The sequence below is a fragment of the Temnothorax americanus genome, unplaced genomic scaffold (genome assembly GCF_048541705.1).
Source record: "Temnothorax americanus isolate GAGA-0224 unplaced genomic scaffold, ASM4854170v1 Scaffold33, whole genome shotgun sequence".
Taxonomy (NCBI): domain Eukaryota; kingdom Metazoa; phylum Arthropoda; class Insecta; order Hymenoptera; family Formicidae; genus Temnothorax; species Temnothorax americanus.
In genome coordinates this window covers 884,012-897,292 of record NW_027509475.1, presented here as the reverse complement: position 1 = coordinate 897,292, position 13,281 = coordinate 884,012, and the positions used below count along the sequence as shown (strand labels likewise).

Genomic DNA, 13,281 nt, shown 5'->3' with positions numbered 1-13,281 from the left:
ATTCTTTCAATGGCTAACCGTCTGGTTAACCGACGACACGATTGTTGAGTAATTCCGATTAATTCCACATGAGCTCGTGTTATTTTTATCGCTTATTCTTAAAGTAAAATAATGACAGGGAAGAAAAACTCTTCAAAAAATTTGAATTTAAAATTTCTTTTGTTTTTCATAAAATTCGCGGTATACGTTCTACTTAAAATGTCGATCGATTTATTTCTCTCCTAACCGTCTGTTTAAAAATCTTAACCGGATTTTTTTATTAAAAAATTATACAATTGATAAATAGAAAACTAATTAAATTATTAAAATTTAAAAATGTACATATGTGGAGATAAGTAACTTTTCCAAGTTCACGTGACGTTATAAAAATCAACGCGATAAAAAGCAACAAAATCGTAAAGAGATTCCTTTCAAAATTCGCTTTCTTCCTTCAAAGTTGATTTACGTTCTACTTTCACCCGAAAGTTATACGTGCAACTTGAGCGAAGACAAAAATCGCTGATGAACAGAAGTGCGATTCAAAATTTTATTTTATTTCTCATCTGCGAACCGCATTGGCATTTATCCCGTTTGCTTTAACAGGCCGAACAATCATCATTGCCGCCGATGCGTCTAAATCCGCGAATCCGTCACGCTGTGCCAGTCTCGCTCGCACCGAAGAAGGGAATGAACGCGTAAACCTCGCACGCACGTAACGGAGTAAACGTTTCCCGTACACGAGACTCGTCCGAGCAAAATTCGAAATCGTCCATCATACGTCAACGCTTTTTACACTTCCGGCAGCTCGCGAGTTTATCGCGCGCGATAGAAAGAAAGAGAGAAAGAGAGAGAGAAAGAACGAGGCAAGGCGAATGACTAACTCGGATTTACCTATTTTATTTATCGTGCGATTCGTCTCGTGAGAGGCTCCAGGAAACCGTGAGATTCGCAAAATCTCGTCGGATGGACGAGAATCGCCCCTCTTGCTCCTCGGCACCGCGAGATTCGATAACGGGAAACTCCTGCTCGCTGTACTCGCGGTCGACTCGCGGCCGGTCTCTCTCGTTACGTCTGCAACGAGAAAAAATTCATACATTTTTCCATTAGAACGCCATCACGAGCGGGTCATTTCACGGCTTTCCACGCGTACAGCGGAGCGTTGCTCCTATTCTCGCCCGCTCTTTGTTAATCGAGTAGGCCGACGGCAGCGTTGCTCGCCACCGTGTCTAACAAAAGTGGACCGATCCGTGAATATGTTAGAAGAGTTATCTACGACGTCGATAATTCAAATAAGATTCAGTTGCATTAACGCAAAACGCGTTGACCCAGTTTTGCCGCGCTCTCTATATAAGGAGCGCGGGGTTCTCCAACTTCAAGAACAATGAAAGAATGCGTGGATTAAGAGAAACGATCTCCTGATAAATCTAATAAAAACACAAATAATGTAAAAAAAAACAGTATGTATATCTTCCGAATATTATTATATTTTCAAAAAAGAAGAGATTTTTACTGTCTATTACTAGTGCTGGTACACGGAAAAAAATGATACACTTGCATATACGTAAGAATATACGTAATCTTCTTATAAGAATTTTAACTTTTTTTTTCTTAATTGAACTATATAAACTTAATTAAATTATAACTTCGTTTAACTATATATAAATGACTTCATTCAAGCAAGTTTTCTTCTTTTAACGCAATATAATCTCATTTCAAGATTATACGCTCTTGCGTATATATACAAGTATATCAGTGTTGATTTGATACTTCTGTTTTTTCTGTGTAATAATATATATTTTCATTTGCCTTGCGGAAGAATGCGCGGCGCAAATTCGTGCGCGCTCGCTCAGAAGGAGGAGATTGCTTGCAAACTGTTTTTCCTCGATTCCTCGTGCACCTAACCGAGAGAGTAATTTGATGTCTACATTTAACCGCCGTGTCTAATAATCGCGGAGTTATTCCCTTCCACTCGTACGTCGCACTTTGATTACGTCGGCGCGGTGCATAATGTGCGGGGATCGCATCTCCGTCAATCTCCGTGTGAAACTTAGCGGATCGACTTCCTCTCTCCTGCGGAATCATAGGTATTCCGAACGGACAGCGAGTGATCCAATTCCGCGTAAATGGATGAGAACCGTTCCCGTCGTCGGCATTCTGTGCAACACACAGCGATCCGTCTCTCAGAAAGTCGTGTAGCGCGCTCTGCACTCTGGTCCCCCGACATCTACGATCCGCTAGCGAAGCCGCTTCTTGCAGGAGAGTGATGTAATCAAGTCAACATAATTTGCCCGCGCGCAACAACAATCCTCGCCGCTATCCACTTAGGGGCCACTAGACGCAAACCGCAAGGAGATGATCCTCCTTGAAAAAGAAGTGATCCAGCCTCTTCAAATTTACCTTGATTTATCGATTGTTAATTCACGTCGAAGAGAGACGCTGTATAAAATTTATCATTCGGCGCGAAGTAAAAGAAAAAAAATTGATTGTATTATCGTCAGCCACGCGCTACGCGATTGCGTAACTTTCCAGTTTCCACGTCGACAACGAGAACGATCATAACGGTTTAATTAAAATTTCTGATCGCATCTACGCTGTATACATTACTGCGAGCGCGTACCTCGCGCGGGCCTGCTCTATACGCTTCGGAAGCCGCCATCAGACAGTCCGACTTCCGTGAGTAACAAACGGGCTGATTTACAAGTCCGCACGCTTTTTACCTCGCCTGTAATCTCGTCCTCAACCACTAATTTGTTGCGTAGCTTTTTTCCCCTCCCCGCATAACGGAGCGCGAGCAGATTGTTGCATCGATCGTGAGAGATCCGCGGTGAATCCGCGGATCGATGATTGATTTGGAAATCACTTCGAGACTTTCGAATTCCTATATCTAAGCGCTCCGCGCGCGCGCGGTCTGACCGCTTCGATCGTTTCTACTGAATCTTCCGATTATGCAAAATCGGTCGCTGGTGTTTCACGTTCGGTTACATTCTGTTCGATTACCGTTGCTGTGCTTTCTCCAGCGCGAATCGTTTGCATTAAATCCCATTTGTTCCATTATACATCCGGTTTCTCTTTCATTCGTTAGCCGTCAAAGTTTGAAGCGCGCGCAAAGCAAAAACGGACGCGCCGATGCAGCGCGCCGATAACACGCATAAATTTGCTCTCTTTCGACAATTAAGCTTCTCCCTCATTCGTGATAAATGATCCGCGCGCGCGCGATGCAAACTCCGGACGCCAGGAATGCTCTTCCTCTTCCGTAATAATACAATTAGTTCCGATTTGAAATTTCGCTTAATTAGCGCTAATTACCTTCACGACACCCGAGTGATCCTAAGATCGTGAGTCGCCGATTTTCCGCCTTCCGGTCTCCGGGAATGCCGTGCGTTATTGTTATTCTTCCTTTCCTCTTATCTTCCCGGACTCGGGCGCGTTCGCTGCCCGCGTTTGGATACGCGATACTCGCGATAGCACTACTTAAGGATCTCCAGCACGCGCGCCCGGAAGAAGAGATCGCGGAATCGCCGCGCCATTCGGCACGGGGGGGGGGGCTCGCGGAACTTTATCGACGAGAACCGCGTTTCACGGTGTCGCGCGCTGTCATAATTAGCACGGAACCGGGTTTTTCACATCGCGCATACGCCCGCGCCGCGGCCGCCGGACACGCGCCGAATCTCCTCCGAAAGTGCGCGCGGAGTGCTCTCGCAGGTCCCCGCGACGCAGTTTCTCCTTCCGATGTAACACGTTTTTTTTCCGCGTGGTATCTTCAGAGCAGAATTATATTTTTTTAAATGACGCACACGTGGCACCTGTGCCCATTTAGTCCCTTTTCCTTCTTTTATTATTATTTTTTATATTGCACTCCTTTTTAAACATTTCTGTTTTTATAAGTCGCAGCTTTTCGTGTTATTATTTACAGTACGTATTTCAATATATTTCTTTGATTTAATGAATATAATCCGTTCGGAAAATATCTTCCGAAGCTTTCAACATTCTTAAAGCGTCTTCAACGTTTTTTTCTCTCTTTTTTTTATATATATAACTTAACGTTACTCTTTGCACTTGACCTCTCAACTCCTTCTTCTCGCTTTATCCTTCGACCTCCTCGGCGGGCTTATCTTCCGGAGTTCGCTGCACTCCTTCGTCGCGCGGCTCGCGTGCGTGCACCACTCGCGGAGAGACCGTCTGCGGCCGCGACCGCACCATGTGCCCCCGTGCCGTGAGAAGCACTGAATGGGTTCGCCAGACACGAAACATAATCGTGTCTACGGCAGGCGGATAGGCCAGCTGTAGGTGCACTACACAGCTCTTTTCCTTTCCATTCCATTCCGCCGCGGCGGCGGCGGCGACGGCGGCGGTGGGGTACCGCATCGCGGCTCCGTGTGCCCCCACTGTGCGTGCGGACACGTACGTACGCAGAGCCCAGAGCCCACACCCACGCGGCACCCGGCATACGTGGGTCGCCTCCGTTAACGTTGGCGGGAGATAAAGAAGGAGAGAAAGAGAAGGGAAAAGAAAACGGAGATGATCGAGCGGATTTATTCCGCTATTGAGGTAAAATAAATGCGTGGTTGATAAAGGAGGACCGTGAGGAGCAATATTAATCGTGAGAGACATTCTGTAATAATAGAAGTAAAAATTGTAAGCATAAATGGCGTTAATAACGTAGATAAATGTGAAGGTACACGAGAGAAAGAGTCCTTCGGAGATGAAAAGTATCTGTTGCATGCGCCGAGGGTCCCGGTGCTCGCCTATTTTGGGCAAAACCGTGCTACGGCAATTAAGTGCTTTTACGATCGGCCGTTTCGCAATGGTACCTGGATCACGATGCCGATCGAGAGATACGGTCCTCTCGGTTTTGACATTGAACGAACGGAGCGTTGTAGTGGACATCGCGTCCCTCGCGTGACAAATAAAGAGTTTAACAAAAACGAGGAATAACGAACACAGATAATGATCGAAAATAGTTGCGCAGCGTAACGATCTGAATAGGAATTAAACACTTGTTTTCTTTCGTGTTTCTTTCGCGCGATACAATCTCGAATTTAGAATACCGGAAAGAATACGCACGAGGATGTATTAAATTTACTTTTAATTATCAGAGTAAATATTTATATTAATATATAATGTTTAATTTGTGCAAACTCTAATAATATTACACTATTAAATACTGTATAATAATTTAATAATAGCGTAACACCTTCGTCATGTTCTGTAAGTATGAATTAATTATTGCTTTCCTGCCGCGTAACAACACATATTACGTCAATTATCTACGACCTACTAACCGAATCGTTTAGCTCGTGAGTGGTGAAAAGAAAAAAATTGGTACGCTTATTATAGCGCGGTTTATCTGCGAAAGACTAATCAAGTTATCAGGCGCTGTTTTATATCTAACAGGACGGTTAAATAATTTCCGATTATATGGCCGCGGCATAATGGGGACAACGACCCATGTTTTTATTGGACTCGCGATTTTTATCGTGGCTGATCACTGCCGCTTCCTCTAAAAAATCATCAGTCGACGACAGTGTCGCATAAGGACAAATGACCCAGCGTGTAGCTAACACCTTCCTACGCTCTCGGACACGTTAATGAGCTTCGCGGTAGCCGAAGAGGTCTCAGTGGCGGATTTACTGAAGGGGCAACCGTCAAGCTTCTCATCTCGCCGGACGCCAATTATCGTCTCCGTTAAGGTAGAAACACTATTGTAATAATTAGCACTGGGCCACCTTGGAAACATTGTACTTCGAAACTATTTGAGTGCGTAACGAATATCCGTAATTAAGTAGAAGAGCTATTTAATTCTTATTCGTGTAATATTTGGCGATATGTTGAAATATCTAGCGATGATACATCTCGCTTTAATATAAAGTGTTTTTATTTTATTTGGATGTTTTCACAACGAGAAAATTCCTTTAATTTCCCAATAGCCATTTAGCTATAATTTATAATTCATAAATATGTTTATCCGGCCATAATAATAATATATAATATATTTAAATATATTTTATCGTAAAGAGAGAACTTTCTTTAAATATAAAAATCTTATTAAATTCTGACGAGAAAATGATCCTTTCCTATTTATGTAACGCTAAAAAAAATCTTCAAATCTTGCACTAAACGCTGTCGAAATTCAAAGGAAGACATCATTGCGAGATTTTACGACTTTATTTTTAGAGCGAGGCTTTATCCGTTGTCATCATCATCAGCATCATTGTTTTCTCCGCAACAATCATCGTTACCGAGTGTTATTGTTTCCTGGTTCATAATTATTGTTATTGTTACGATTGACTGCAGAAATATTCTTTCTCTCTGGGTCGGCGCGGTGTAATGGCGTATTGATGGACAAGCCCAGAGATGACACAACGCGACAACAATGGCTACTACGCGCGACGACAAGAGAGAGGCCAGTCGGGGAATCTTGTTTTCCTCTTGAAACGGCAGTCGTCGATCCTTGCGAACGATAATAGACAATTGCGTCTGCGGAGTGCATTTCGAGGCCGTCCGACCGCGCGAAGATGCATCATCAAGTCGTCTCGCAGTGCAGTCGCGTCACCATCAAGTTCCTTTTTTTTTTTTTACCAAAGCGTTTCTCTAGAAGTACAGAAAGAAAATGACAAAGCTAATTGTCATGTTTCCTTCTGCTCTAAATTAGAATTAAAAATTGAGTTTGTGAATTAGAAATATTTGGAGTGAGAGTAAAAAACAAATTTAGCAAGACGAACTACAATATTGATGATGAGGTACCGAAAAATTAATATTAAAATTGTAAATATTTGTTTCCAGAACTTTTTGCTGTGTCACGTCGTGCAGCAGCTACGGTTACAATCATCAAGGCCGTGCGGTTGCACGTTTACATTGCCCGCGAGGCTACATCCGAAAAGAAAAAACACTTCTTTTTATTTCGTCCTGTATTTCGACACGAAGACCTTAGTGTTCTAGGAAAAACACAAATATTAACTGAAAATTCAAAAGACAAATCCATCGAGCATCTCAACGCGAGATCGCGTCTTTTATTTTCAAGTTTTATGTTCGTGAAACACTCATGTTTCTCATCAACAAGAGAGAATTGCAACGAAACCGCGACACACACTATAATATGTGTGTGTGTGTGTGTGTGTGTGTGTTTCACGTGAAAATATTTAATAAATATTTATATATATATATATATAATAAATTAAATATATTTAATATTTAATAAATACTTTTTTATTCTTTCCCCCACACATAATCGCGGGACCGATCCGGTAATAGAAGAAGCTATCCTCAGTGTCACGCTACAGCCATCGCGTGCTATAGTCGCGATTAATTTGTCGCTGATTGGTGGTACTCGCGGAAGATGCGTTTATTTCCGTAATTGGCGTAATTGATAATCAATGCCGTCGCTACTAGTCATAGCTTCGTTGCAACGGTAAAGGCTACTCACGTTCTACACGTATTATACGTATACTGAAGCGGTACCTGTTATACGTATGGAACGGCTGTCGACTGTCGGGATTGATGCGTGCGTGCAGGTTTTTTCTAACGAGGCAAAGGTCACTTCCGGTCAAACAGAAAGCGGAAACGTAAGCGCGTGCTAGCTCGCATCCGTTGCGCTCGCCGGCGGCGAAGCTACGCCACCTGAGTGCGTATCGAATCGACTGCAGCAAGGAATAACTGCAAGTTGCGGATGCAAACTTCCGTTTGCCGGTAATATTGACAGTGTTACATTAAAGATTATCAAAGTCAACGAATCAAATATGATAGTTGAAACAATAATTTATGTAGACGTAGTTTGTCGTTAAACCGCTTTGTTTAACCGATATAGAGCAAAAACGACAACGGTGGAAAAATTGACATCTCAAAAATGCCGGGGTTTAACCGTCACACTGCATTTTCAATACATATACGTATATATCTAATCCTGAAAAATGATAGGATACATTTTAATAATTGTTTTTTAAGAGAAAAATATAAAAATTTTAATCAATTTGTGCAGATAATAATTGTGCAAAATTAGTCGGTAGTAACTTACAGCCTAATTGACGAAGAATTTCGTGTTGCTTAGATTCTTTCTGAGACTTTGTCTTGCTTTTTTCCAGGTTCTCAACGGTTTCTTTCAAAGCCGTCTAAGTCTATTATGGCCAATATCCGATCGGTCCCGTATTATAAAATTCTTAAAGGTTTAAATTTCTCTCGTTTCCCTTTCGCAACTTATTCCTTACGCCGAGATTATAACTCAATTTTTTAATGGACAATTTGTTGTTCTTAGAGCATCGAGTTTTAAACGAATAATACATTTTCTCGATTATCAAGATAAGAAGTGCCAGGACCATGCTGGCCGCCACCATCACCAAAGTTGGCGTTACATCGCTTAATTCGACAAAACCGTAATGTACCCCGCTCGGATGATTCCTTCGTATGTGATACTTGTTCTTTAATTTATGTATAACGCCATTAAGCTGCAATTTCCGCAAGCTGAAAAATATGAAAATATATTTAAAGCATTTATTCTTGAGAAAAAGGAAAAGCATGGCAGGGAATAATATTCTATCTGAATATTATAATACAACATTTTTTTCAATTTAATGATTTCAACAATATTAAAATTTAACGATATTCTCGCATCCTTAAATGAATATTTACAATACCAAATATATGAAATTTATACCTTGAAAATTATTGAAAATTATATTTTTAAAAATTTGATATTAATAAAATTTATTAATTTTTTATCACATGCATTAACAAACGCTCAACTTATAAACATCAGACAATTACGTAGTACAATGAAGGATAGCAGTCTTCTAAACAATAAATGTATATTAAATAATAAAATGTGTCTTTGTAAATATAAATATGTATATTTAGGACTTACTGGTAATTCATGAAGCCAGTGTAAGGATTTCCTTTCGTTAGAATTATCGCCAAATTGTCGATTCTTCCGGTCTCAATATATACGACTCTACACCGTATATAAATGTTAATTGCCTCTTTAAATATCTCCGTCGTGTAAAACGCTAACTTGTTTCTCTCGCAGAGCTGCGTAAGAATTGACATGAGAATGGTCGACTTAACGAAACTTAACGTCGTTGATTTCATTATAATTAAGTAATATCGCTAACTTTCTCGAATCCCTCCGTCGTTGACAGCGGCAAATACTTTTCTTCTAACAATTCGTACATTTGCAGGAAAACGGGATCCTTGACGTGCTGCAAAATTGCATAAAGAGCATAATTGGAAAAAAGAAATTGTTTTTCCAGTTAAGGTAAAAGGTGCCAATACCCGGCCATATGTACTTATATCTCTGGACACCTTTATTATTTATATAAGTTTAATAACGCGAATTAAAATCAAAGATAAAAATATTTCTTCTTGTAGTTTGAAACTTTTGTTATACTCTATCCAACCGTTTTTTTTTATTTTATATTTTTTTAAAGGTATCCAGACATAGGTATGTGTCCAGGTATTGATACACGTATTATACTTTTAAGCGTCCGGGTATTGGTACCTTTACCTTATAATAAAAATATGATCTCTTCTTTACGAACTTTTGCCAGTAATACTTACATTACACAAGAATAGGAACAAAAAAATTTAAGAACAGTATATATTCTCTACAAAATTATTTCTTTAACGTTTAAAATTACTTTTTCTACAAAAAAATTACTAAACTTATACTTGTATATGTCATATAAAAAATATTAATTTTATAATGCTTTTAAAATTTTCTTGGCTACAAAACTGTGCTTTTATTTGCGATCGAGCGTTTCAATCAAAATTACTATAACTGAAAAATTACTGTTGCGCAAGAATATAATTTCTGCGCTTTATAAGTAACGACGAACTCACAGTAGGAACGTCGTAGTCGGCGCTATTTCGCAACACAATTAATTTGTAAGAGCCATCCTTAACGTAACCCTCCAAAGTGGAAAAAGGCAGTTTGGGCGTACAGAGCGCTAGGAAGCTGATCAACGAGGCGGAATAGATGGCCAGAATTACTATCGACGAAGCAGAAATCGAGAGAAAAGCCAGTCTCACCGGTGACTCGCTGGGAAATTCTTTGCATAAAATATACATGTGCATTATATTATGGTGCAAATTATACATATATATGTTTATATATACATACATACATATATGTGCGTGTGTGTGTGTGTGTGTGTGTATACATGGCATATATATAGACATATATTAGCATATATTAACACATATCTATACATTAATTGCTTAAAACGTGACTAATAATACAAAAAAATATTATGCTAGACAAATATTATAAATACCTCTAGTAACGATGAAACGTTACCTGGCAAACCCTGCTGGCAATAAATACCCCAAACCTTAATATAGTTCTCGACCATTAGGTTCATCGAAAGGTATCCTTTTGTCTTCATGATAGTCAACAGAATAGAAGCGGTTATTATTGTCATTAATAATGTTATCCAAGTTCCAGAGCTGAATGCCTGGAATATTTATTGGTGAGGAAAAGCAGCATTTTAATCCACTAGACTTTGTTACCGTGAATCTTTAGCATAAATTATCTTAACACTATTTCTTTTCTTAATATGTGATTAAACAATCTTAAGTAATTGTATTTTAAATTTATAAATAAACAGGATGATTAGATCTTTACGCAGTTTTAAAATTCTATCATTGCATAATTCTATCATTGTTATAAACGTTCTATTATTGTATAACCAATATAATTAATATATATGTAATATATTAATTGATCCGTACCCCAACTATTATAATGCACTTAATACTAATAATGTACAGGTACCGTTGATATGAAGATAATTATTACTTTTAAGTATAAAGACCATTCCACCAAGGCTGTGTTAGGCTCCTTAAAATAAAGGCGGTATCGCGAGCGTATCAATGGTATCGTATAGTCGATAACGTCTTGTCTGTGACTCATCATCGTGAATGAGGAGATGCCGATATCAGCTTCGTTGGCCACCAACTGGCCGATCGCACCTGTCCACACCTTTTTCTCTTTGCTCCAGGTACCGAATCCCTCCACCGGATCCAGAATCTCCACCGTGAAGTTCATCACTTTGCTGAGCTCTATCAGCAACAGACCGAAAAATCCGCCGACCGTTCCGTTCTCGTGCGAGATCAGCGGCGAGTCCTTCGTGCATGTATCAACAGAATTGTCAAGTCAATTTCCGAATCTACGAGTCTATAAATCATCCTTAAGTTCTAATATCGATTTCGTGGCAAATTGCGAGACGATTTTTTTTTCAAGGCGACTATTTTCTATCATGATCGCCGCTCGCAACCATTTTCTTATTCGCAAAAAGAGCAACGCATATAACGGAACTCGAGGAAGAGCGAAAAACTTACGATCACGGACGCCACGCGTACAACGTCGCCGAACATGTCGCTCCTCCTAGCGTAGAGGGACTTTCGCGTCCTCAGAAGCAGACCTCTATCGGGGGACCACAGGGCCAGGTCGAACGTTCTGGTGCGATTATCGCGAATGGCGTACCACTCGACTAGAATCGGGCGAGCGTAGCAGAGAACCAGCATCTGGGTACCGAAGTCCACGTTGAATACGTTATCCGTAGGATGTCTGCAGCGCTCCTCAAGTGAATTCCCAGGACGCTGAAGAAACATAACGAGCCAAATGGGAAAAGAGATGGGCTTTATGCTCTTTGTGGTCTCGGCGAACTCGCCCATGGTCTCCTCCGTGTCGAGAAGAACGACAAACAACGGCTGTGCGACGTTCTTCCAGTACTCGTTGTACTCACTCCTCAGGTCCGAGAAAGTTATGGTCACGGTCATGACTCGGTGTCGTGAGAATTCGCGCGACCACGTGTGCACCAAGGTCGTCGTGTTCAAATCTGCAATATTCACATTAAAGATGGTATTATATTTTACTTGTTGTCAGAATTAAATGCTCTCTAAATCATAACCGCATTTAATTTCTTCAAGGATAAATGTTAGAAAAAAGTGACTTAATTTTTTTTATTTAATTACATTTTATTTAATTTAAATTCGTAACAATTAGATAAAAAAGAACATGATTTTTTAAATCGTATATAATTGAAATGAAATAATTTGCACGTGAAATAATGATTCAACATTTGTTCGAAAATTCGCGAAAATGCAGTGAGAAAAATGATAACCGGAAATTGTTTCCGATATCTACTCACCGTGATTATCAGGTCGTACGAAAATAACACACGACGTGCGATAATATCTGTGGACGTCGTTGATCAGTCGGAAATAATTGCTAATGCCTATACTCTCTGTCAGCAGTTTGGTGCTCAACATAAGGAAAAATATTGCGATCAATCGTGCTGTCGCGTATGTCATTTTGCGAAATGTAGATTAAACGGCTACTGTGTAAAAAATAAAATTCGATTTCACGCAGTTGGACACTGTTGCAATAAATAATTAACGTTTAATTCGGAATAATTATGTCTCTTGTAAACTAAAACGAACAGAAAAACTATAGAGAGACATAAGAAATCGGAATCCTAAATCCTACTAAAGACAATAGTGAATCCCGGAGTTCTTTATCGAAAAACCTCACAGCGGCTATTACTGCCTGAAGGTTAGAAACTTCTTTTAAGGGTACTGCGATTCTCTCAAGGGCGAAACCGTGACTGAAGGGCGATCATCACATGGAAGAATTTATCGGATTTCAAGATCTAGAACTGCGCGCGAAAGAGTGTCACTGATTAATGTGATTTTTATCGGCGAATCATCAGCCAAACCGATGAATTATTCGCCATGGTTAAGCTCGCCGTAACTGACATTATACTTATCCGAGCATCGTCATCACTTTGCTACTATTTCAAGTATATCGACGTATCTTAGTTTTCAATTCGATGCATAAAAATATAAAGATCAATGAATTTATTAAACGTGCATGTCTCGCAAAAAAGATGTAGTGTTGAGCACGAAAGAAATCTTCTTGATATCCTTGATAATTTAATTATTTAAATATATTGTTTAATTTGATTTCTTAATTACAAACAGGAACTGCCAGAGAATATAATGGATGGTTTTATGCAAGTACGATTGACAATTCGTATTTTTACGCACGACATCGAGACGAGTACAATATGAAATCAATTTTAACAATGTAGTTGCCTAATTTTTTACCTCCATAAGAAATTACTCTAGTTATCTTTTTTTTTTTAATTGATATGATTACTTCCAGAGTGATGCTTGAAAAGTTCTTTGTATCGCTGTTTGTTTAGGTATGCAATGAGAGAAGGGTTGCTTATATGCTGCTAGGCGCTGAGAAAAAACCGTAGAAATGAGAATACCCTGAAAACTGTCGTCCATCAATACCGAACGGATAGG

At 39.7% G+C, this 13,281-nt stretch overlaps 2 protein-coding genes and 1 long non-coding RNA gene across 4 annotated transcripts in view; 1 reads left to right on the top strand and 2 right to left on the bottom strand.

Moving 5' to 3' along the window:
* LOC143901403 (uncharacterized) overlaps positions 1-4,106 on the bottom strand; it is a 34,788-nt gene extending 30,682 nt beyond the window's left edge. Inside the window, exons 1-2 of one of the 2 annotated variants that reach the window (XM_077413693.1) lie at positions 3,286-4,106; positions 871-1,050 (exon numbers count right to left, since the gene is read on the bottom strand). The gene's annotated coding sequence lies outside the window, so the exon portion shown is untranslated. The remainder of the gene's footprint in view (positions 1-870; positions 1,051-3,285) is intronic. The other variant, XM_077413694.1, reaches the window with a different exon arrangement.
* Positions 4,107-4,447: 341 nt separating this feature from the next.
* Positions 4,448-8,362, top strand: LOC143901419 (uncharacterized). Its single transcript, XR_013258067.1, has 4 exons — positions 4,448-5,669; positions 6,274-7,665; positions 8,058-8,138; positions 8,228-8,362. It is a non-coding gene; the product is annotated as an uncharacterized LOC143901419 (long non-coding RNA).
* On the bottom strand, positions 7,906-12,543 carry LOC143901405 (putative glutamate receptor). Its single transcript, XM_077413697.1, has 8 exons — positions 12,120-12,543; positions 11,308-11,807; positions 10,766-11,092; positions 10,265-10,421; positions 9,808-10,016; positions 9,081-9,167; positions 8,834-8,997; positions 7,906-8,433 (listed from the first exon to the last, which is right to left on the bottom strand). Exons 1-8 carry the CDS (start codon positions 12,280-12,282, stop codon positions 8,133-8,135), a joined length of 1,908 nt encoding a protein of 635 aa, XP_077269823.1. The 5' UTR covers positions 12,283-12,543; the 3' UTR covers positions 7,906-8,132.
* Between the last annotated feature and the right edge of the window lie 738 nt (positions 12,544-13,281).